This window comes from Mauremys reevesii, linkage group 4 (genome assembly GCF_016161935.1).
Source record: "Mauremys reevesii isolate NIE-2019 linkage group 4, ASM1616193v1, whole genome shotgun sequence".
NCBI lineage: Eukaryota > Metazoa > Chordata > Testudines > Geoemydidae > Mauremys > Mauremys reevesii.
This window is the reverse complement of record NC_052626.1, coordinates 21,343,134-21,368,863: the sequence shown is the minus strand read 5'-3', so window position 1 is coordinate 21,368,863 and position 25,730 is coordinate 21,343,134. Positions and strand designations below refer to the sequence as shown.

At 42.2% G+C, this 25,730-nt stretch overlaps 1 protein-coding gene across 9 annotated transcripts in view; it reads left to right on the top strand.

The window, feature by feature from the left end:
* Window positions 1-379: 379 nt before the first annotated feature.
* Window positions 380-25,730, top strand: part of TRAF3 (TNF receptor associated factor 3) — a 98,133-nt gene continuing 72,782 nt past the window's right edge. Inside the window, exons 1-3 of one of the 9 annotated variants that reach the window (XM_039536710.1) lie at window positions 380-783; window positions 1,252-1,316; window positions 1,964-2,019. Coding sequence is in view for 2 of the 9 variants with exons in the window: in XM_039536705.1 (XP_039392639.1) it covers window positions 14,271-14,355 (85 nt within the window). In the remaining 7 variants the exon portion in view is untranslated. Of the gene's footprint in view, window positions 784-1,251; window positions 1,317-1,963; window positions 2,020-3,775; window positions 3,865-12,520; window positions 12,618-14,192; window positions 14,356-23,144; window positions 23,226-25,730 lie in introns of those variants that run through there. The other 8 variants (XM_039536708.1, XM_039536707.1, XM_039536705.1 and 5 more) reach the window with 8 other exon arrangements.

The following is a 25,730-nucleotide window of genomic DNA, read 5'->3' as shown; positions in this document are numbered from 1 at the left end:
CACAGAACTTTATATGCGATTCTATTATATCTTGTAAAGTTGGGGGAGGGGGGAAGCGAAGGGAGCAAACTATGGAAGACATAATTGAGCATCCAGATCTAAGGGCAGGGACAAAGCAAGGGCTGCGGGTGAACCTCTTGCCCCAGAGCCCCGCTTGTCTTGCCCCGGCCTCCTTCAGCCAATTTCTCCCTGACCCTCTCTACTCCAGCTCGACTTCTCCAGCGGAGGCGCATGTGCATTTGTGCGGGATGGAGGAGCCTGCGGGGCCCCGCGGCGCGTTACAACTCCCAGCCGTCCGCGGAGGAGCCGTGCTAGCGGCAGCGGCCACACGGCTGGGCACCATCGCTGCGTCTTGCGGGGGCCACCCCATCGTCTCCTCCCCCGGCTCGCCCGGGAGGCGGGTTGCTGAGGGCTGGGCCGGCCCCTAGCGCCTCTCCTCGGCCGCCCCCCAACGCCGAGCCCGCTGGCACGGAGCCTCCTTTCCCCGGCCGGGGCCGGCCAGCCAGCGAGCTCCCCCAGGGGGCGGCGGCATCAGGTGCAGCCGCAGGCCAGGCCCGGCCCCCTCTCGCCTGCGCGCTGAGGAGCCCGGCTGGAGGGAGCCGCCCCTCGGTGTGCGAGGACTAGAGACAGGCAGAGCAGCGCGCCGCGCCGGGGATTTCCAGCCTGGGCGGGCGGGAGAGGAAGTGCGGGGCGGGGGCAGCCGGGGCAGAGCAGCAGGGACTTTCCAGCCGGGCAGCGGCCGCCTCCGCCGGGCTGCAGTGGGTCCCCCTCACACGCTGGCAGGTAGGGGCGGCGGGGGGCTCTGCGCGCCCGCACGGGAAGGGGCTTCAGCGAGCCCGGCGGCTGCCCGGGCTCGGGCGCAGGCTGGTAGTCAGGGGCAGGGCTGCGGCCACCCGGGCTGCTGCCCCCGCTCCCACTTAGGGACACGCTGCGGCTCGGCTCCTGTTCTGGATCTGGCTGATAGGGGCCGGGCGGCGGCGGCCGCCCAGGGGCTGGGACGGGCTTAGGCGACTGCTGCTGCCTTGCTTATGTGCAGGGACGCGGCTTCAGCCACCAGCCAGGGACAGCCACATCAGACTCAGCCTGTTACCCAGGATCTCGCGGCGGCTGCTGCTGCCCCTGCCCAGGGATTGATTCAGCCTCAGGCTGCGCCTGTTGCTGCCGGGGCTCAGATTGGTACTCAGGGCTGCTGCTCAGACCCTGCCCAGACACATACATACTCCGGGCTGTTGCTTTTTTCATTTTTTTGAGGTGGGGGAGACGTACTTGCAAGGCTAAAACCCGCCTGACATCTCCCTGCCTGGAGGAGCCGATCAGTAAGTGTTCCATGCAAAAACCCCCTTCCACTTGTCGCTCTGCTAGGCGATGTGCTTAAGGGTTCTTGCATGCATTTGATGTGTTGTTTGAATGCAGAAAGCTCTCTCATAGGCAGTGTGGGCGGGCCATACGCTTTTAAAGGGGCAGTGTCTGTGTGTGTTGAGCTGTTCTTTTCACTTGTGGCAAACGCTTATTTTGCTAACTTTGCACCCCCAAAGACCGCTTTGCTTTGTTAACCGTGTAGAATATTTGTGTTGAGCTGGCTTTTAACAAACCATTACCATATTGGATGTGTGTGTGTGTTGCGGGCAAGGAGGGGTTCTCCAGTGAAGGATGTAAAATAAATTCAATTTAATGTGGGTTTCACCTGTCCCTATTGGGGAATATCCTCTCTCAGTATTTAAGTAGGAATAGCTATCCATACTTACCGCAAAAAGAGCTGTATTTTTTGTACTGCATATCTACCAAGGCCATATTTTATAAAATGATCTCCCTAGCATGAACAAAAACTGCATTAATTTTACATGATTTTAATATTTAATAAATGTGTGCACTATTTACTGCATAGTGTTTTAATTTTTTCATTTGATAGTGTAGTAGAAAAAAACTATTGTTTAAAAGTTTATACTGAGTCATTCTTCTGCAGATGAACCTATGACTGACTCATAATCAAAGAACTGCAGTGGCTTGCAAGATAGAAAGGCAAGACATTTACATCTCTGTGATTTATTTTTATCTTCAGGATAATATCAAGGGTCTAAATAAACTTCAGAAAAGCAAAAAAAATCATAATTATGTCTACCATTCTAGTGTGCAGTCATATTGTGCCACGCTATTGCTCATGTATGGTTTGGAAGACTATAGACTCCTATATCTGGCTGCTCAGCATCTATTTGAACAATGTTGTGTCATCTCCTGTGTTTCTATAGTAGTAAGATGTGGGTAGTGCCAACGATATGCTTTGAAATGTGAGATCTCTTCGGGTCAGTAGTTTCTCTAGATTGTCAAGTTTTATCTGAATCTTGTATATGTTGTATGTTTTAATCAAAAGAAGCTTACTGAATATAGTGCTATGCATTTTGTATTCTAGGTCTGTTATTTAGAGAATGTATTTAGCATTGTTGTGTACTAATCTTCATTCACATTCATACACCAGAAAAAGGTGTTTATTTTTCAGTGTATGCTGTGAATTGCATTTGAGCAATGCTAAGCCTGGGCACATGTATCATAATGCTGCATATTTAGTAAAAATCCTTATTTAAAATACTACTTTCTATACACAGAAGCTGTATTTTAATTACTATATCAAATCTTTTTTCAAACTACAGTATATTTGGAATGACATACGTTTTATTTTATAAAATGAGCCATTTTTAACGTACAGGAGTCTAAAAGTGTCCAAGCGTTGCAATTCATGTACAGTTCTATTTACAGTTTGGAATGTAAAAATGACACTGTGTGCATAACACATTTAATGTGTTTACAGAAAGAGGTTCCCAGTTTGAGACAAAATATACCACGTTTCAGCCTGAATCTGAGTTTTTATGGTCAGGTTGGGAAACCCCTTATAATACAGGATGATAATGGAGACACTGACATATCATGAGCTTGAGCAGCACAAGCGGATACCAATACAGTGTTATAAATGGTGTCTTATTCTTACTTTAAAATGTAAGGTGTGTCACTGAAATGCAACCTGGTTGGAAGCTTCAGTTGACACTGGATTTAGAACATAGAAAAGCAACCATACGTGTAACAGCAAAGCAGTTAATCTGAATTAAAAGTGGGTGTTAAAGGTCCCAGTCCCTGTGCTTTTCTGAAGACCTGAATTTAAGTTTGGTGTTAATATTGGTTCGAAAGACAGAGTTCCAGTGCAAATAGATAGTAGAATAGACCAACAATTTGGGTTATCTTCATAACAATCTTCTAAGCATCTCTACTATTGTTAATATCTTGAAGTAATATATACAATTTTACTAGTTCAATTCCTATTGCTGATATTATATCCTTTAGTGTGACTGTTGAGATTCCATAGATAGAAATAGTTGCTTTGGCTTTCAAAATGGCTTTGAAATCCTGCTGCATTATATTTTCTTTCTTTTCGTCTGTGGTAATATGTTTAAATGAGGAAAGAGGAGCACCCTTTTAGATAGGGGATTTTTGAGCTTCTGCTAATGGATGTGAAAATTGTGATAAAATACTAAAAGCCAAAAATCTTGATTTCACTTACATTATTGTTAAATTACCAAAGAAAATACATCCCTCTCCTCCCCTCAAGTTTTGGAAATGTGAATTAAACCAATAAAAAAGAGGAATGAGATAAGCTGATCCACTGTCCTTATTTGCCCTTTTGTGAACAGACATTGCAGGGATATCAGGACATTGTGATCTCAAACATCCTATGTGATGCAATAGCCGAATTTCTCAGAATTTTGTTGAGCTTCTTAATTCGAGGTCTTGAATCTTATGATGTCTGAAGACGGCTGACTATACATCAGTTTTGGAGGTCAATATCCCTCTGGATGCTCCTTTTTAAGAATTCCAAAGGTTTGAAATTCTTTTTCATGCCCAGGGATGGGTACTTTTTGAGCTGGGTACCTATGTTTGAAACCTCCTGGCATTTTTTTGGCCTCTGAACTATAGCAACATCTCTGCTATAGTTAAGGTGGAGAACGCCTTTCTATTTTAAATGTTGATTCTTCTAAATATTCTAAAATCTATGTTTGCTCATGTTGCTTTTGAAATTTGGTATGCTTCATGATGATGCATGTCCAAGGGAGTTGCTAGCCTGCCATGACCAACAGGACCTGAATAGCCCCCAGGCATTGTAGATTTCAACCCAACCCTTGGCAGAAAGCTGAAAGTGTAACATAGGCAAATTGCAGCAACATGCATTTCTCAAAGCCTTTTTTATTTTGGGGGAATGTAATCTGAGTGAGACAGAAAATTCAGAAGATGATCAAATTATTTTCAGGAAGAAATTAAATTATATGCTGGGAGGGTTGAGGGAGAGGAGCTTGGGGTTGCAGTGAGGGAAGGGGCATAAATGGAGATGGGTGATAGCATAGGGGAAAGGATCTGGGGGAGAGGGTGGGGATTAGACAGAGTGGGAGGCATGACATGAGTGGGGCACTGAGGCATGACATGAAGGTGGGTGCCAGGTGAGTGGAGAGGATTAGGGGCAGGGGTGCCTATCCTACTTTCTTCCATCCCATGTGCATGCTGCTGTCTGGGAGGTGGGGCACTGACCCTCTGGAAGGGTATCTCAACCTCTCTCCCTGTTCCCCATGTGGGAGCTCAGATCTTGGTGGGTCCTGCCTCAGGGGTTTCTGAGCCCTTCTCTCTTTTTCTCTCCCACGTGAGAGCTGGGATTTAGAAGGCTGAGCCCCTCTCCCAGCTCCCTCATATGGGCTGGGATCTGGGGAAGCCCTGCCCTTTTGGGTGGGGAGTTGAGAACAAGCATTCTGGTAGCATGAACCAAGAACACACTGCTGAGACTGGAGTGAGTTCAGAACCGACTGTCAGTCACTGGCCGTGGGGTGAGAACACTGCCTGAAATGAATGGAGCAGTTCTCAGGCCTTAGAGCTATTGTTTCAGGCCATATTCATCTCAACTGAATGAGAACACCCCAGTGAGAATGAGATGAACGGGCAACTTCACATGTCTCTGTGCCTCAGTTTCCTCATCTGTACAGTGGAAATAATGATGCTTCCTTCCTTGGTGTACAGTGCTTTGAGATCTGCTGATGAAGTGCTATGTTAGAGGTAGGTAGGTATAATCATTACTTGGTTACAGTAGCATCTCAGCTGCAACCCTACATAACTACAATTGCCTAAATGACCACTGTCTCCTACCAAAAACATTTTGGTTTAAAAAAACCCAAAAACTAAGAAATTAACTGACAAAAAACTTGTTAATGCAGAGTTAAGGTTGCCTGGTGGTATCTCATGCTCTTCTGGAATGCTGAGTTCTGCAAAACTCATCCTTAACTCTGAAGCTGTTTGTCAGTGAATATGGATAAAGAAGACCAAGAAGGGAGAGGGGGAAAATGGGGATGTCAAGAGGGTGAGAGAGAGAAGCCAAGAGAGAAAACTAATAAGGGAAAGTGAAGGGGGTAGAAAGAAAGGTGGAGACAGGAAGTGAGGAGAAGGCGTAGCAGAAAGGGATTGACTATAAGTAATGAAGGAGGGGACCCACAAAACAGGAAGGTGGTGTGAGTGGGGGGGGGAAGGAAAAACATGGGGTAAAAAAGGAAGAGTAGAAAAGAAAACAGAAGGGAGGGAAAAAACCCCGAAATGGAAGATAGAAGACAGAAAACAGAGGGAGACAAGAAAATAGAAACGAGAAAACAAAGGCAAGAAAAGACATCTCATTACTGAGTCTGTTAATTTTTTTTTCTAAGTTCCTCAATGCCTTTGTGTTTTTCTAGGAATGCATTCCACTGTACTGTCAACTTGGACAGATGTGGAAAGGAGCACTGATGGTAGAATATTTTTGCACTTGTGACTTGGGTTGAATTGCTGCTTATTGTTGGATTTGTAACTAGGTTAGCAGGGCAAGTATCTCTTCATTTATATACTACAACAGTAGGTCCTTAATCCTCTCCACACACCCCAAAATGGTAAGCCTTAGATTTCCATGCAGTTGCTCTTGCCTGCTGTTATACACTGTGTGGTGTGCAGTAAAAAACGTACATTTACTAGAATCCTGTGCTCTGAAGCATAAGGATGGGAAGGAAATAATAATATGGGAAGAAATATAGTGAGTGGCAGCAAAGGAAAAGTAAAACCTTTAACATGTTTCTGGAGACCAGCATTTTATATGGGAGATATCTAATTACTTTTCTCCCTTATACTGTGTCCCTGGGACATCTTTCGTGCTTTATTCTGTAACGTTCATTTTTACAGACCACCATACCACGAGGCTTAAAATCATAGAAATGTAGGACTGGAAGGGATGTTGAGAGGTCATTGAGTTCAGCCCTCTACACTAAGCCAGAACCAAGGAAACCTAATCCATCCCTGACAGGTGTTTGTCCAACCTGTTCTTAAAAACCTTCAATGACAGGGATTGCACAACCTCCCGTGGAAGCCTGTTCCAGAGCTTAACTACCTTTATGCACTGCTACCTTGACATAACACCACCCAATATAACACAAATAGGCTGCACACTCTAGTGGATCAAAGCAAGTTCAATATAACACGGTTTCACCTATAACACGGTAAGATATTTTTTGGCTCCCAAGGACAGCGTTATATCGAGGTAGAGGTAGTAGTTAAAAGTTTTTCGTAATATCTATCCTAAATCTCTCTTGCTGCAGATTACTTGTCCTGCGTTCAGTGGACCTGGAGGAAATTGATCACCATTCTCTTTATAACAGCTCTTAACATATTTGAAGACTGTTGTCCATCCCCTGGCCCTTCTTCTTTTCTCAAGACTAAACATGCCCAGTTTTTTAACCTATCTTCATAGGTCAAGTTTTCTAAACTTTTTATCACTTTTGTTGCTCTCCTCTGAACTCTCTAATTTGTTCAGACTTAAAGTGGGGTGCCCAGAGCTGGACACAGTACTCTAGCTGAGGTCTCAACAGTGCTGAATGGAGCAGTGCAATTACCTCCTGTGTCTTACATAAAACACTCTTGATAGTACACTCCAGAATATTAACCATATTCAATTTGTGATCCACTATAACCCCCAGATCCTTTTCAGCAGTACTGGTGCCTAGCCATTTTCTATTTGTGCATTTGATTTCTTCTGTCCTAAGTATAATACTTTGCACTTGTTTTTATTGAATTTCATTTTGTTTATGTCAGACTAGTTCTCCAATTTGTCAAAGTTGTTTTGAGTTCTAATCTTGTCCTCCACAATGCTTGCAACCTCTTCCAGTTTGGTGTCATCCTCAGATTTTATAAGTGTACTCTACTCCTTTATCCAAGTCATTAATGAAGCTCTTATTTAAGTTAGAATTTTAACTTTAGTGTAATGTTTTTGTAGTTAATATAAGATCATTTAAGAAACAGATTTCTTTATAATGTATTGGGATAACAGATCCTTTAGACCATGTGCAATGCGAGCAAAACTTTGATGAGCCTGTGATATAGTGTATGAATTCTAAAGTGAATGGATCCATTGACATATAATCTGCACACCATGTGCTCCAGACCAAATAGTCGTGAATGCAAGCTTTATGGTTCTTTTCATTGCCATGTGAAGGTTATACTAAGACTTCTCGTCATAACCATACAAGTTCAGCATTCGGAATCATATTGAATGTGTCTCTCTTCATAGTATCTTCAATAATATGAAAAGCAAAGCATAGTGAATACTGTAAGTAAAGTAGGACATGACCAGTAGATGTGTTTAAAACTTAACATTGTTATTCTCAACAGTGTTCTTAGGCATTTAGCAAAATAGTTGCTTTGCTTTGTTCTGTTTTAACTAACGTATTGTGGGCACTACCATAATACAAATACATTCTTCCATGCTGCCATTTTATGCCTACAGTGATTTCCTAGTTAGCATATGCGGAACTCCTTGATAATCCATCATGAGAGAAATGATGATCTAGTTGTTAGGGCGCTAGACTAAAAACCTGGGAGACCAGGATTCGATTTCTTGCTCCGTTAGATCTCTGTGTGATCTTGGGCAAGTCATTTAGGTCTAAACTACATTTAACATTTAGGTCCACGTAGCTATGGCACGATGGGGGTGTGAAAAATCCACATGCCTGAGATCTGTAGCAATGCTGACCTAACCCCAAGGTAGACTCAGCTAGGTTATTTAAAAAAAAATAAAAAAATGCTTCTGTTGACCTAGCTTCTGTTGCTCGGGGAGGAGCTGTTCTTATATTGATGGAAAAACCCTTCTGTCACTGCAGGCTGTGTCCACGTTATGGAGTTATGCCGACATAGCTACAGTGCTGTAGTTACGTCTCTATAGTCTCCATAGTATAGATGTGGCCTGAGTGTCTGTGCCTCAGTTCCCCATCTGTAAAATTGGAATAATAGAACCTCTACTTCACAGAGATGTTGTGAGGATAAGTATATTGAAGATGTGCAAGGTGCTCTGATAATATTGCAGCCATCTAAAGGCCTTAGATAGATACGTACATAGAGCTGCTTTGTTATTCATTCAGTTTATAGTAACCTCCTGCCACACTTTGTCTATGGTACTATGTCAGACAGTGCCTTTAAATGGTAAGTTCTCTGGGGGCAGGAAACCTGTTGTTTGTTGCAGTTCTTCTGTTGTTCTTTATAGTGTATATGCAGTGCTATATAAACAATATGTAACTGCTTGTATAATATATCAAAATACTATCTGTTTTGGCTCTTAAATTGTGATTTTCAACTTGTTTTCTGTTTTGGGCTTAGAAATTTATTATCATTCCATCATCCATAATAAAACAAAATTTGCTAAAATCAATTTTAACATTCCCCCCCCCCAAAGTTGGCAGCATGAAGGGCCTTGGTTTTATACATGCAGTCATTCGCATGAGGAAATGAGTAGTTAAGAATGCAATTATATATGATACAATGAATATTTTAATCATAGAAATTGGGTGCACCCTGTACCAAATAGTGCCCCTCTGAAAACTTAGTCCTGCAGAATCTTTTCTGTCCCCTGCCATTGCAGGAGTTTCCCATATGGCAGGTTCTCTTTGATGAAGGGGCTTCTTAGACTAAATTCTACAGCTTAGTAGACATCATCGTTGGGATTTTTTTCTTGTTTTTAATCCTATGTTTTCTTACATTTCATTCAGTTATTATTAATCTCCCTTGGATCATCCTAAATAACGTCTCTCTGGTGTAATTGTTCATGCTTTTCAGAAAAAAATGTCATTGCATATCCCTCATCTCCCTTAATTATAATTTGGCCAAGCAGTATAAGGTACATCTAATTTCTCATGTTGGTTCCTATACCCTTTAAAGCAATTTTTGCAGCCTTTTCTCTGAATTTCTGCCAATCAGTCAACATCTCTTTGGTTTTGAGATAAGATATGAAATGTGGTGTTGTAAGAGTAGTCAGTCTCATCTTTGCTGTCTAGAAAGAGGACTGTGTACTACAGTGCTTTGGATTGTTCTTTTCTCTCTAATTACATGGGTATTGAATTAGCTGTTCTTATCCAACATTACCCATTTGGTGTCTCTTGGCCTCACTGCTCTCCAAGTGTCTCCCTTCCATTTAATTTCTGTATATTGGCTTATTTCCCCCCCCCCCAGATATGCTTGCTTTCCCAGAATTATACTCATTTATGTACCACCTGCTGATATTTCTAACCTCTAAATCCATTTTTCTCTAACCTCACAGTATTCACAGTGGCTACTTATTTACTATCATTTTCAAAGTTAATTAACATACTCTGCTCTAGTCTCTTCTAGATCATTAAACATTTAACTACAGTCTGAATCCACCATCAGTCCCTACTCTCTTCTTGGACATCACTCTCTAAATATTGTACACTTGCTGTCTTTCCCTCACACACCCTTTCTTGTCTCTTTCTCCTCTTTGATGCTTATCCCAGCATCTTTAATAGAGGAGTATTGTGCCTTTATTATGCCTGCTTTGGTTGAAATTGATTATAGTTGCCAACACTAGTCTCAGTAGGTGCCAAGAGCAAGAGTGGCTTTACCTGGGGTCCATGGGTAGAATTGCACTTGCAGAAATCAGGCCAACTCAAGTCAAACTGAGTGGCACAACAACCTGGCGAACAGGGTCACAATGCCACTTGCTCAAATTTAGCCTGGCCATCCCCCCATCATGAGGTGTGCATGTGTGTGAACGGGGTGGTGGTTAGGCCAAATTTGAGTGACTGGTACTGCGGTCTGGCGCTCACTGTTGCAGTGGCAATCAGGCTTTGAGCCTGCTGTTGATTGGTCTCTTGCCCTGACAGGTCTGCTTTGAGGCAGGAGTGGGGTTGGGGGTGCTGCTCCCACCTGCAAAGGGGCTGGAGCTCAGGGAGAGGCAAGACTAGGTGTGGCCCCCTGGGCGCACACAGGGCAGAACCCCCACAGGAAGAAAAGCAACCCCATGGGCATGGGCCGCCCCCAGCCCTGCAGGGAGGTCAGTGACCCCACGGGCTTGGGCCCTCTCTGACACCTCCTTCCCCGTTACTTCCCCTACCCCCTGTATTCACACCCATTGAATTGGAAGGCTACATTTGCCCCTGCCTAAGAATAAAGAGCTTGAGTACAGGATTGCAAAATACTCTTTCTCTCAAGCTGCCAGCACTTGGGTGTTAATTCGGGGGTGTAAAGATGTAGTCACTTACTTAACTAAGTGAAAGCTATGGCATCTTCTAACTTGCATGTGTCTCTCTAGTAGTCTCTGAGTTACTGCTGCAGTAATATCTCAACAGTTGAGTGTTTTTTGCACACATCTCGAAGTCAAAGAATATCCACAGTGATTCGTGTGAAGGTTAGTAGTTGTCTTTCCATTGGCTTCTGTGTGAGTTGGATCATGCTCCACCTATGTAGAGAACCTGGTTTTGCTAAACTTCAGCACAGTGCCATGTGATTGATTAAAAATATCCAGTTTTTCATTAAAGGAATGGATTTAAAATGGAAATATCATTAGACCCTTTTCTGTAATTCTGCTAGTGGATATTGCTACAATCCTGCCGTTACTGTTTAGCAGTTCCTTTTATCTGTGCTACACATTATGAGGTATTTTGAATTTTTCTTTTGGAACGTATGTAGAAGAATGCCCTGGGCAATCTCTGTGATAAACTCTTTATTTTCCCAATCACCTTCTTCAGTAAATCATACATGGGGATTTACGTCAACTGTTCTTTGATCTCAGGGATCTGGGACTATAAACTACCTCTGTCTGGACTTTTCCTTTTTCCAAATGCATGAAACCTTCACTTTCATTTTGAAAAGCACAATGGAATTTATGTATTTCACTTCCAGTATTTCACATGAGGATGTTTAAGGTCGTTTCTGGGGCTTTAATTCATTTAGTAGGCTTGAGTGTACAAAGTTTGTTTGTTCTTCTAAATACACATACCATGTTCTTGCTGGTTTCCCTGAGGAGATTCTCTAAAATGATTAGAAGAAGAGGAGTAGGTACTCTGGGATGCGTGTGTACCTGCACACGCATGTGCGCACAACTATACGTGTACATAACCTAAGGTTATTCTGCAGTTATTTGCAGGACTATATATGCTCTAATTTTTATAAGCACTCTGAAGTATATTGGTTGACTGTATTGAAAGCAAACCAGGTAAATATACTGTTTGTTACAGTAGTGCTAATCGGGCTTGGTTGCCATTGTGCTAGGTACTGTAAACAAAATAGCAGGACAATTCCTGCCCCAAAGATCTTACTGTCTCAAGTACCAGTCCTTATGCTTGGGTGTGACTTCACTCACATGAGTGTGTTCAGTGGGATAGGACTCGTGATTAAAATTAAGCATATGCTTAAATGTCTGTAGGATCAGGCTTAAATTTGTCACAACAATGGATGTAAAATGATAGGAAGGAGCAGGGGAGGAGGCATGAGTGGGAAAAGCAATGTGGAAAGTGTATGTATGTAGGTTACACAATTGTATGGCTTCAAACCAGGCTTGTTTGTGGTATAAGATAAAAACATGTAAAGCAGATAGCTGACAGTGACTTCCAATAGTTATCTTGCCACATGTTGCACCTGCTGTTCTTGAGAGCTTGTGTGCTGCTATTTACCTTATCTGGTACCTACTGTAGCAGGAAAGCAAATTTAAGTTGTATGTTTTGTTAAACTTTCTGTTTTAAGTGAAAATAAGACAGTGGTTAGTGACCTGTATTGCTGTGGATAAGATCCAGGTTTCTGGATCTCCTGTTCCTGACTGGGATTTGTTACAGTTTAGAGGTACTTGGACTTCAGTCAGAGGTATGACTGCCCCTCTCTGGTTGCTTGTGGAGGAGGGAATAAGCACTCTTCAAGCAACTTAAGTTTGCTGTTCTTTTAAATTTGGCTTTTCTACATTTAAAACTTAAGAAAGCAGTTCCAGCTAAAGCTTCATTATTCATCTTTCATGCAAATAAATCCACACATGAATGTAGTGTTCATGAACTATCCATAGAGAAATGTAGAATACAATCTACCATGTAGGAATAGCCTGCCTTCTATTAAAGAAAGATTAGCAGCAAGACATGGTGTATTGAATCAGTTATATAGAATGTTATCCGTTGCTGGTGCCTCTGCAATAATACATTGTCACATACAGGGAAGAAAATTTGGTGAGCTCTCCATTAGATGGTGCTGCTGGGATTGAAATATTTGCACAAGCGAATGGAAATGGGCCACTTCCTGTGACTTTATCGGTATGTGGTTATAGACGATGGCAATTTTTATGACGTACTATACTTTTATTTATTAAATAGTTTTCATAGGTTGGCAGATATGCAAGGATTTTTGTGTAACATTTGGAGAAAATCTTTAAAAAAATGAATAGGCCAGAGTTTTTAGGAAAAATAGTAAATCAGCTGTTCCACACATGGGTGATCTTAGGCCTTAGCAGCTATAGCAAGGGACCTACCAAATTCACGGTCCATTTTGGTGAATTTCACGGTCATAGGATTTAAAAAAATAATAAATTTCATGATTTCAGCTATTTAAATCTGAAATTTCACGGTGTTGTAATTGTAGGGGGCCAGACCCAAATAGGAGAGGGGTGTGTGTGTGTGGTGGGGGATAGGGTTGTGGTACTGCCACCCTTACTTCTGCACCACTGCTGTCAGGGTGCTGCCTTCAGAGCTGGGCAGCTGGCCAACAGCCACCGCTTTCTGGCTGCCCAGCTCTTAAGACTTGCAGACGTAAGGGTGGCAATACCATGACCTTCCCTAAAATAACCTTGTGACCTCCCTGCAACTTCCTTTTGAGTCAGGACCCCCAATTTGAGAAACACTGATCTCCCCCGTGAAATGTGTATAGTACAGGGTAAAAGCACACAGAAGAGCAGATTTCACGAGGGGAGACCAAATTTCTTGATCCGTGATGCATTTTTCATAGCCGTGAATTTGGTAGGGCCCTAGCTATAGCTCTTATCTAAATAATGATTGTGTGTGTTACGTGGATACAGTGCTACCATGAACTTGGAAGAAGTATTGCAACATTGGAGGAGTCTGCTGTGGAAAAATCCTTGATTGACCATTACCTAAGGGCATTTAATCTAGTTTATCTAAATATTTAATACCCCATTAATGAGCCCCTGTCTAGACGAGGGAAAAAAGGCATATTTTTTAAAAAAGTGTTTCCTCATTTGTTTTAACTTAAATTTTTTAAATACCACTTAGCATCTAGTGTAGGCTAGGTCTAATACATTTTAAAAACATATAACTGACCTAAACTATCCCCTAGAGTGGACTGTAAAAACCTAATACTGTTTAAAACACTCGTTGACTATGCTAGCTGCTAAGTGATGCTCAAAAATGTATTAATACATATTAGCAACACATTTGCTAAACATCCTTGATTTTCCAAGTCTTCGCATTAGCGTCTTTCTGTGTCCAAAGACAGCAAGATGGAAGTGTCTGACTAGAAGCATCCTGGAATATTCCTAAACCATAGAGGCTCTGTTTAGAAGAGGGGGAAAAAAGGTGTTTTTAAGTGTTCGTGTAGGAAGAAAGGATAAGGTTAGGTGAGGGATAACTAACCCTGATTGAACCATGATCTTTACCACGGTGCAGACGTTAATTTCACTGTGGTAACTTGAAATAGTCATTGAAATGATTATAGAATTTGTCTGATTTGTAAATGGCTTACCAACCCCCATTTTTTGGTAAACAAAAGGTTTCAATGACTTCAGATACATTTGGATGAAGCTGTGAAAGAGAGGAGTTGTTTAAAATCATATTGTCTAAGTAATTTAAAAAAGCACCTTTTCCCCTTGTTTGTAGCCATGTATCATGTTTGGAGAGAGGTCTTGTGAAAGTGAGCTGAGAATATGACCGATAGAACCCTGGATTCAGCACCAAATGAGGACATCTCCTCGGAAGCCAAATCCAGAGGCTGCATCAGTTGGCTGGTCTGCTAAAGTCTGTGCTCGTTGTACAGGAGTGGGTGGGTGAGATTCTGTGTCCTGCAATATACAGAAGGTCAGACTAGGTGATCACAATGGTCCCTTCTGACTGTAAAGGATATGAGTCTGCGGTTTAACCAGTGGCTTTAGCGGACAAAACTTTCTGCTTAGCTGGAAATCTCTCAGCCTTTCTCAATTCTATTGAATTTACCAGCAATAAAGCGGGGCAGTTTCACTACGTTTAATCAGAACTCTCAGGTGACAAATTGGTTAGAAGAACTCACCAAAATTTGCTGCAGAACTAGTTTCATCTTTGATTTCACAAAGATATGTTGCTTGCAGAATAATCAGACTGAGAATTATTGAGACTATCCTTGTGGATGACGTTTTTCCCTCCCTCCATATTGGTATGGGCACAGCACAAGCAGTAAGTAAAATCATCAGACCTCTCGGGAGTGGGAGCCATTTTGTTAGGCTATTGAGTAGTGTGACAAAGTCAGGCCGGACGGCTGCAAGATGGTCCTGGAAGGCCGATATATTAGCCCTAGAACATTAAAGGCCCTTTTTCCTACAAGTTGAGAAGGGGTTACCTCAGGTCAATTAGGGACACCTGAATCCAATTAAGGGCTGCCTGAGGCCTTTAAAAAACCCTCCTCTGGGGAGAGCAAGGGAGAGCGAGAGAGAAAGTCAAGCTGCTGCTAGGCTAGTGACAGCAGGGAAATAGGCTGTTCCAGGCTGGGATGCTGTGCTCCTTAGCATAGGGGAAACAGGCAAACCTGAGTGCCTGCTAAGGGGAAGGACTGACTCCCCAGGGCAACCAACCGGATGACACCTTGCCCCAGGGAGGGGGGCTGCAAAAGGTACCCCCTGATTTTTTTGTTTGAGACTGCTTCCTTTTTGTTTGGTGGAGGATTACCCCTTAGGTTGACCCGCAGGCCTACCCTGAAAATACAATCAAGGGAGCACAGAAGGGGGAAGGCAAACTTGGAAGCTTGGAAAAGAGGTGACTAATGGGGGATATGATAGAGGTATATAAAATCGTGAGTGATGTGGAGAAAGTGAATAAGGAAAAGTTATTTACTTGTTCCCATAATATAAGAACTGAAGGCCACCAAATGAAATTAATGGGCAGCAGGTTTTAAAACAAATAAAAGGAAGTTCTTCTTCACACAGTCAACCTGTAGAACTCCTTGCCTGAGGAGGTTGTGAAGGCTAGGACTATAACAGGGTTTAAAAGAGAACTAGATAAATTCATGGAGGTTAAGTCCATTAATGGCTATTAGCCAGGATGGGTAAGGAATGGTGTCCCTAGCCTCTGTTTGTCAGAGACTGGGGATGGATGGCAGGAGAGAGATCACTTGATCATTAGGTTCACTTCCTCTGGGGCACCTGGCATTAGCCACTGTCGGTAGACAGGATACTGGGGTGGATGGGCCTTTGGTCTGACCCAGTATGGCCATTCTTATATTCTTAAACCCTGCCTGAGTGGGATTGATTACCCCAGGTCCACCATCGCTGGCGAGGGAAACGCCAAGTCTGGTGAGAGAAAGGTGCCTGCCACAGTAGGAAGGAGAGGGAGATTACTCGGGTAAAACCAATGGGGTTACCGATTTGTCAATATTCTCCAGAGAGAGTTACTTCCTACTTCTAGAACCGTAGTTATCCAGAAGATATTTAGATATTGATGCAAACAATCTCTTACGCTGTCCTCTGATGTCTAATTTTCCATTCTTGAGTAGACTACTTGAGATGCTAGCAAAAAGCCATGTGCATCTGACTTCCAATATCCTGTACCCTCCCCAACCTACTTTAGAGTGGGAATATGGAATCGAAACACCGGTAGCACTGGTGGAGGACCACCTCCCAGACATGGACAGTTGTTTGTTCATCCTCATCCTTGATTATGAGGTGCTGCAGGTTCTCCTCTGAGACCTAGCGGACCAAGCAGACCAAGCATTGGCAAAATACTGGGATCATTCTTTTCCTTCCTCACAAACTTGTGTCCAAAGGACTGTGGAAGTGCTGTTGCCTGTTGTTCACCTATGATATCTCATGAGCTTTCATTCTCTCCCTCATTCTGTTCACATCTATGTAAACCTCTGAGGGGAATAAATGCCAACAATATGTTGACAACACCCAGCTGTGTGTGAACTTGCCATTCCTCAGCTATCTGAGTTTGAATTCCTTAGTGAGGTCGACTCTTGGATAACCACAAGATGGAAGTGATGCTAGTAGGAGGAGGGAAATATTTAGGCCAGGTCTATACAAAAAAGTTAAGTCAACCCAGCTTTGTTGCTCAGGGGGTTGAAAAATCCACACCCCTAAGCTATGTAGGTAAGCCAGCCTAACCCCCAGTGTAGGCAGCTGTAGGCTGATGGAAGAATTCTTCCAACCTTCTGCCTCTCATGTAGATGAATTAATTACAGTGATGGGAGAACCCCTCTCGTCTCTGTAGTGAGTGTTCATGCTGCAGTGCTTTTTGTGAAGATCTAGCCTTAGAAGTAGCCAGCATCTCATCACCCTGCATTGCAAGCACTGATCGTGGTGATGGTGGTGGTGGTGGGAGGAGGTAGTGCTGCTTGACTCCCTGTTGTTGTTAGATACCCAAATAATAACGGTAGCAAAACCCACCCTTTTTCTCCCTCCAGGGGACTATTTCCCATCCTGACAGACTGAGGCTTGGCCATATCATTTGTAGCCTCTAGGATTATCGCTGCATTGCACTAGACTTGGTGTTTTGTCAACGTTTTGCCAAGTGGTGCAACTGTTCAGTCTTCTGATCAAAATGGCAATGAAAGTATATTGTCCTGGTGCCCCAGCTCCCTGGCCACCTGTCGAATACTGACCTTGAACTTCAGAGCTCAATGTGTTGAGCTCTGGGCTACCTATAAGGCAGCCCCTTGCTCCAAAATGAAGACCTGGTATAACACCTGTGAGTAACAGTTGCAAGGCAAGCTGCACTTCTGTCTCCTTCCCAGTCTCTTCCAGTGCACCCCCTTCAAGTGTCAGATGTAGTGCTTTTGCCTATCCTGGGGTGGAATTCTGCAATTCTCTCCTCTTAGACTGGATCCTAGGTTACAGTACCCAGTGTATATCAATTGGGTTTACACAGCAAGTCCATCTGGGTTCGGCACCTGTGGTGGTTCTCTTTGAGAGTCTGTGACCAGCCATGCACATAGCCTTCTTGAAACCGAAGTATTATTTATTTGAACAAAGCATTTAGAGAAAAGGATCTTAAAACAACACAATTGACATGTTTGTCTGTCTCACCTTAGGTTTACCATGCCCCGATGGTAAGTTAAGTGGACCTAACTCCTTCATACATCCCCAGTGGGTGCCTGTGTTTTTAATGTGGCCCCTCCTGAACAGCTCTCTCTCCTCTTGAGAGACTTTTTTTAAACTGCTATCATCCTTTTGATCTTCTGGTTCCCAAGCCTTTTCCTGCAATGACATTGTCTCTTTACAGCCCTCAAGTGTTTGTGCAGAACTGGTTCATCTTGAAACATTCTATTTCCTTCCTGTTTGATTCCTTATATACTATTATATTATTATATTATTGCTATTATATTAAACCAGTATGTTCATACTGTAAACAGTGCAATAACCAGGTCAACATATCATACTCAAATTATTACAGAGCAGCTCCACTGCCATCACACTAAGATCCTCAGGAATGATGGAGTTTTCAGTAACTGGAGTAAGATTACTTTGAGTTGGAGACAGACATTTCAGTGATTGGCCCCAGCTATCAAACTCCCTTCCACCAAAGGTAAGAATGAACATAACCTTGGGTGCTTTCAGACAGTATGTAAGGTTCATCAGTCATAGACCTTGCCTGCACTAAAGGGAAAAGTCGATCTAAGCTATGCAATTTGAGTTACGTGAATAACGTAACTCAAATCGATGTAGCTTAGAGCTACGTACTGCGGGGTCCACACTTCGTAACATCGATGGGAGATGCTGTCCTGTCGAGTCCCCTTACTCTTCTCGGTCAGGTGGAGTACAGGCGTTGATGGGTGACTGATCGGCGGTCGATTTAGCGGGTCTTCACTAGACCCGCTAAATTGACCGCTGCAGCATCGATCGCTGCAGCATCAATCCTCCGGTAAATGTAGACAAGTCCATAGTTTCCCATAAAGGTGACGACTGTGAATTAAAAAAACAAATCAAAATCACTTCTTTTGTTTTTGGAAATTGATAGGAGAGAGAATCTACATCAGACTGATCACCCATTTGGATTTATGTACATTTGTAAGACTGTTCACATGCTACCAGTAATGATAATACACCTCTACCCCGATATAACGCGACCCAGTATAACGCGAATTTGGATATAATGTGGTAAAGCAGTGCTTGGGGGGGGCTGCGCGCTCCGGCGGATCAAAGCAAATTCGATATAATGCGGTTTCACCTATAACGCGATAAGGATTTTGGCTCCTGAGGACAGCATTATATCAGGTTAGAGGTGTACATAAGTTAATGCTTGGTGCATTGAGAGGAGAGCAGACCCTGGAATTTGATATGTCTAATGGTGGAAATTCCTGTGTCAGATATTGTAGAGCCCCACTCTCAGCTATGCACATTGAAGTCAATGATTCTTTGAGGTGAAGAGGAAGAATTCACCCAAATACAATGAGTTCTGGTGCTTATTTAAGCCACAAAGGCTCCAAGAACGTCTCCAGCTCCATTACCCAAAAGCCTAAATGTAGGACTAGATGTGAACTGTCTGGGAATTATGGTAGGCTAGTAGGCAGCTCCAGGCTCTCATCTGTGGCATGGAGGCTTTTTTCCATTATCTAAACTCTGTCCACAAGCACAGTGTGCATCTGGATGCTGAAAGGGGGCGGGGGAGTCTTTCTGCTAGAAGAAAGGGAATTTTTCTTTCTCAAAGACTCATAGACTTTATGGTCAGAAGGGACCATTATGATCATCTAGTCTGACCTCCTGCACAATGCAGGCCACAGAATCTCACCCATCCACTCCTGCAACAAACCCCTAACCTATGTCTGAGTTATTAAAGTCCTCAAATTGTGGTTTGAAGACCTCAAACTGCAGAGAATCCTCCAGCAAGTGACCCGTGCCCCATGCTGCAGAGGAAGGCGAAAAACCTCCAGGGCCTCTGCCAATCTGCCCTGGAGGAATATTCCTTCCCGACCCCCAGATATGGTGATCAGTTAAACCCTGAGCATGTGGGCAAGACTCACCCCCCCAGCACCCAGGAAAGAATTCTCTGTAGTAACTCAGATCCCACCCCATCTGTCATCCCATCATAGACCAGTGGGCATGCTTACCTGCTGATAATCAAAGATCAATTGCCAAAATTAGGCTATCCCATCATATCATCCCCTCCATAAACTTATCAAGCTTAGTCTTGAAGTCAGATATGTCTTTTGCCCCCACTACTCCCCTTGGAAAGCTGTTCCAGAACTTCACTCCTCTAATGGTTAGAAACCTTGGTCTAATTTCAAGTCTAAACTTCCTGGTGTCCAGTTTATATCCATTTGTTCTTGTGTCCACATTGGTACTAAGCTTAAATAATTCCTCTCCCTCCCTGATATTTATCCCTCTGATATATTTATAAAGAGCCATCATATCCCCCCTCAACCTTTTTTTCGTTCCACCTGCACCCCAGAGAATTAGATTGAGTGGGTGTCTCTGCTACTATGTTCCTTCCTTAGCCTCTGCTTTGGATTGGTCTATACCAGTGAATAGCATCTCTGTTGGAGTCTGATAGCTTTCCCAAGCAGCGGAAGAGTGAAGCTGATCTGATCCTTGTCAGTTTCACTGCGGTCCAGGCTTCTGAATAGCATCAGATCAGATTGGTGTGCTAATTTTCAAATATTACTTTACCTGCTTTTATATTAATAACACTAATTGCCTGAACTTCTTAATTTTTCTTTTTGAAGACCAATTTAAAATAGAGCTCAGTATTTCAGCCATTTTTGGCTCTGCATGAATTCCTTCCATTTTATCACAGACCTACTTTTTTCTAGTATTCTTTTCTCCTTTTCATTTCCTGCTCTTTGGGGTGGGTTACTACTTCACCAAGGCCCTGTCATGGACTTAGTGGAACTACTGTATTATTAGGCAAGAGCTACTGGTAGTCATGAAATCTGTGAAACACTTAAATCCTGCTTGTGTGAGTGAAAGTTGCTTATATGGACTGATGATGTTTTACTACAGTATCTCAGATGGTTCAGATCTTTGCAAGACTATCTTGCCAAGTGGGTGAATAAATGATGCAAGTATGATTTCTGACACCGACCAGGGAAGATCTGTGCTCATCCATGTGGGTTGAGGTGCAGCTCTTGCCAGTGGCAAGTGGAAAATCCAAGGCAGCCCACAAATCCAATATCCTATTGGCTGCAGTATTTGAAAAGGAGTGCAACGTGCTGGTTCAGAGAAAAGAATAGGCCATTAGCTCTTTGGGTTGATGAAGAGTTACTTCCTTCAATGAGCAAATGGAGGCACAGTGCGACATTTTAGAACTAAGAGGAAGTGTGCTTTGTTGCAGGTGGTAATCTAGATGGGATGGAGAGAGATGGTAACTGATTATCCCCAGAGGATAGAGGAAAGCTCTGACACAATCTGCCTGTTACACAACTGTTAGTCATTTTGGCGTGTCAAAGGCCATAAAATGGTTAAAAAAGAGGCTCTCTTGGCCCTGATAACAGAGGGATGTTACATTCTGGAGATGCTACTGTGATTGCTCAACCAGGAGTGGTCCGTGGTTTCAGTCCTAAACACCACTGCTGTGATAGAATGCTGATGCTTCCATGAAATGGATGATTGTAAGCATTTTTGGACTACTTCCAGCTGCAGAAGCAGGTTGTGTGCGTGCGCGTATGATTTTTGTTGTTGTTTTTTTTAAAGGGCATAGACTGTTTTACAAATGGCCAGGTTGATGCACTTCCAGAGTGGAGGAGGTGCTCACTTGAAGAATCTCTTAATAGATTTAGGATTTTTATCAGAAATCGGCAGTGACCATTGAAGAAATTGAGCCAAAGATGTCTTTTTATCTATGGTGCTGCAGTAATCCATAATACAAATATAATTCATGTACATAGGAATATTGGCTTTCACTGAAAAAAGTGAAATAGTTCAACCCACAGAGGTAAAAAAATTCTTGTGTAGAGCTGCGTTAACATGCAATGCGGTTAGGTAAGAACATCAGGGTAAATAAGCTTTTATAAAGGGGATGTGGTGGCAGGAGTAAGGGGCAACATGAAATTCACTAGGCCCTACAGTACCAAGTGTGCTGCAAAATGTAGTCCAAATAGAGGGAGATTAGGGTGACAGGATAGGTTTAACTCTGTTTTCTTGAAATTTTGAGTGGAACCTTCCATATATATGTATTTTAATACTTTAAGGTGTGCTAGGAACCTCAGATAGCACTAAAATGGTGGCAGCATTGTATTTCATTCTTCAGTATTAAAATAATGTTGGCCTATGTGCTTTTGAAACTATGCATAATAGAGTGTAGTTTCGTGTTGAAACTTGACCTGATGAAACATTTTTTAGGTTTAATTTTAAAGTTGGTTTGATTTAAGGTTCACTGCTTGAGAATTAGTGACCCACAACATTGAGACAAAATGTATCTTCATTTCCTAGAGATGCTTTAAAAAAAATTCATCAAATGAACTCAGTGCACAGTAAAAATAAGTATTTGTTTTAGTGGAATCATTAAAATATGCACTGTATTCTTAACCATCAATATTCCTAAATTCCTGTATTTGTAGCAGAAGAAGGTGACGTGAGACATATTTTCATCTGGGCAAGATTCCTGTAAAATGGGGTTGCGTGTGAGCATTGAAAAAAGAACATATTTTCTATTGTTTTATTTTTTCAGTTGTCTACTTCTAACTATAATTCTAAGGTGATAGTCAACCGTCTAAAAGAAATGAGGACTGACTCTGTAATTGTCTGTCTTATTTAGTTTGAGCTAACTGTTTTTTTCTCTATGTATGACATTTTATTTTATTTTATTTTATTTTTTTTGGCCGAAGAAAAGAAATACCCCATTCAATCTCTTAGCAACTGTCCGTAGGGATTCATGGCTTTTTTCTTTGCTGTTTCTTTCACTGTGCTTTCTGGTAATATTGAAAAACCCGTTCCATATGTTTCACTCAGACTGATCTTTTGTAAGAACAGAAACAATAATTCAGCTACTTCAGATTTCAACGTTGTTGTAGGGAAATGTCCCCATCGTGCTGGCCACTATGTGCTAATACCATTTCCAAAATGCTATTAACATTGCTTTATTTTCAAAAATTTGTATTTCCTCCCTTTGGAATTAAAGTGTAAATCTTTCCTACTCCCGGTAAGTTGAAGTACAGTAGCTAGTATAAAATTAGATCTGCCATGCAGTGAAACAGAGCTTCTATCACAAATAGTTTCTTTTCTTGGTCTTGGTTCAGGTTAACATTATGTATCTCTACATCTACCATTTCTGGAAACTGAATAAGAACATTCTGAACCTTTTGGCCAATACAAATTTTCCAATTATGTAAAACATCTTACAGATTGGCTTGACTCACTAAGTGGTGGCAGGCAGGAGTCTCTTCCTGCAGGAAGTAGATCTATTTTTTTACAATTAAGTTTTTAGTGAATTAGTAAATCTTCATGTAGCCTGTTTATATTGGTACATTGACACAATTTAGTGCTATCTCAGTTTCCTATTGATCCTTTCTGCCTCCAGGCTTGTGAGAATTGTTTCAGTATATTAATAGAAGACACTTAAAACCAGCTTCATTTGTTCGTTTCCCAGCAGGGGGACTGAAGTGCTTAGGCTTCAGCAGACTCAGGACCAGCTTTCAACAGCGAGAGATAATGTATTAATCCATTGGAAGCACAGAGTGGAGTCTTGCATATCACTTTGCAGTTTGTGTTGTGAATGGTGTTTTTCATGTAGGTAGGTACTAATAGAACTCTCAGTGTGCATGATGTGTTCACCTTGTGTGTATTTAGGAACCTCATGACAGGTATACCATGCTTTTTTTTTTTTTTTTTTTTTTGCATCAGTCTTCTACTTTGATGCTGTTTTGCTTCTGCATTGTTGGAAATAATTTTCCTCATAAGTTTATTAAGGTTTACCATGACTCAGTTTTCACACAAGTGTTCCTTTATTAGTCCAAAGGCCGTTTTGTGTTGGTTACATCCAAAATGCCAATATAAGCATATACACCCTTCTATTCTATACCCAAACAATAATATAGTTATAAGCATTGGCCAAATACTCGCAACCAGATCAGGCCCAGGACACCTTCCCATCCTGGCATGACCCCAGCGGGGCAGGGAAAATCTCTGATGAAGAATCCCTAGAAAACCTTGCTCTTTATACACTATAACAAACAAGGGATGTCATTGCTGGTTATTGGACCTTAGCTAATATTAACTGAAATGGTTTAGGGCTGCACTCTTTCTTCAAGATTTTTCCTCTTGTCTCACTCCACACTCTTTTTCCCTAGCTATTGGACTAACATTTCTAACTAGTTAATTACTTCACCTGGTACCCAATTGACATAATTTCTTTATTTCTATTTCTTAGCCCAAGCCTTTAAATAAGATAACATGGGTATTTTCAGGGTTGCTACAAGTTTAACGCAGACGGTCACATGCTTCAGGCCTATCACGCATGTCAAGATTCAGACTCAATTTTAAACCGGAGTTCACTGAGGCCTAATGTGGGTTTATATTCCTACAAGCATGAAGCTTGATAAAATGAGATTACATGCAACTTTCTCAATTTTCTTTCCTTGTGTGTAGACTGAATTTTTTTTAATGGATAGTTAACATAATGCTCAGGCTCACAGGTTGCTCAAATTGGTGGCTTCAAACCTCTAACTATGCCAAATTGTAGCTCTGACCCTGTTTACTCTCCACCTAATCTTACCAGGGGTATTTAGCAGGTATATCCTCTTTTGCTTGCTTGCACTGGTTAGCAACCAAGGCTATTCCTTCCTGAGAGTAGATGGAGATATAATAGTTTTGTTTCTAAATAAACTGTCTTTGATGCCTTTTATCTGTTTTGTTTGTTTTTGTCTCTCTAGACAGCTAAAAAGGAAAGTTAGTTTGCAGACATGATTTTAAAGTTGGTCGTAAACATCCAAGCCATAACCAGTTTACAAAGCCATAGTGATGGCCAGTTCAGAATACTATATAATACCTCAATTAAATTGCAGGAGGAGGTACTCTGGTTTTTCTGAAGGCTATGCATGGGCAGACCTGTTCATTGTGACTTCTCTCCCCTTCCTTTTCCCAGACCCTGCTTTCTTGAGTTTATTGAACAACCATTTCCTGTCTAGAGTCAGTGGTACTGTTCGGCTATTGTGATCAGCATTGCTTGAGATTCCTGTCCATTTTAGGCATGGCTTAAAGAGTTTAGAGGCCCTGTGCCTACCTGGATGGTAGCAGCAGGAGAGCAAACTAATTAACTTGAGGTTCCAAGGCATGAACCTCAGAAGCAGATAAAACTCTTACAAACACAGCAGAAGAGCAGACAAACTCTTGTAAAAATTAATTAAAAATAAATTATATTAAAGGTACTATAGCAAAAAAATTGAATCTTTTGAAAGTAGTGAACTTCTTAAAAATGCAAGATTTAGCCAACGCACAGGCTTCTTCCATGACAGAAGTATGAATCCTTTCTGCAGATTCAAACACCTAATATTATGCTAAGTCCTTTGAAGATCACAATCTAGGCCTGGCATCAGAAGGGGTGTGTGGTGGGGGGAGGCAAGAACTGTCTTCTGCTGGAATAATCAATTATTATCCTGCACGATATGTTTCCTAGAGAGTGTTCAGAGGATCTTGAACTCTTTCATTTTGCTAAGCATTTTCTGAGAGTGAGATTGGCCCCCCCTTCCTTCCTATTCCCCACTGCTTCTTTCTCAAAATGTTTGTGTGCCATTGGTGGTCCATGGACCACAGCTTGGGAACCACTAGTTTCACATATTTGCACAACTATTTTCTGAATCATCCATCTTTAAAGTGTCTTTTTAAAAGTCAAAACCATAATTTTAAATAGTTTCCATGAATTATGATGTGCATTAGAAACAATTTTTAAAATTATTCTACTGTGGTGTAAACATTACAGTACTGTGTTCGTGCATGAGAACCTAGGGATCCTGTTAAAAAGGAAAACAATCCCCCCCTCCCCCACAGACTTTTAATATGCTGTTTGGGGATTCGCTAATCACCACTGTGGCATCTCCTTGCAGATTAACTCTCAAACAGTCGGCTTCCCCTCCTTGTGTTTCTCACCCCATGGTCTCGCTCTCTCTGGACTCAGGGGGCTCCCTCTTCGTGGGTTGGCCCTCCAGCTGGGTCTCTGCTGTCCTTGTCTGCTCCAGATGGTCTTCCAATCCAAGGCAGGTCCTGTGCCATTTTCCTGGCAGCTGATAGGGGAATCCAGAGC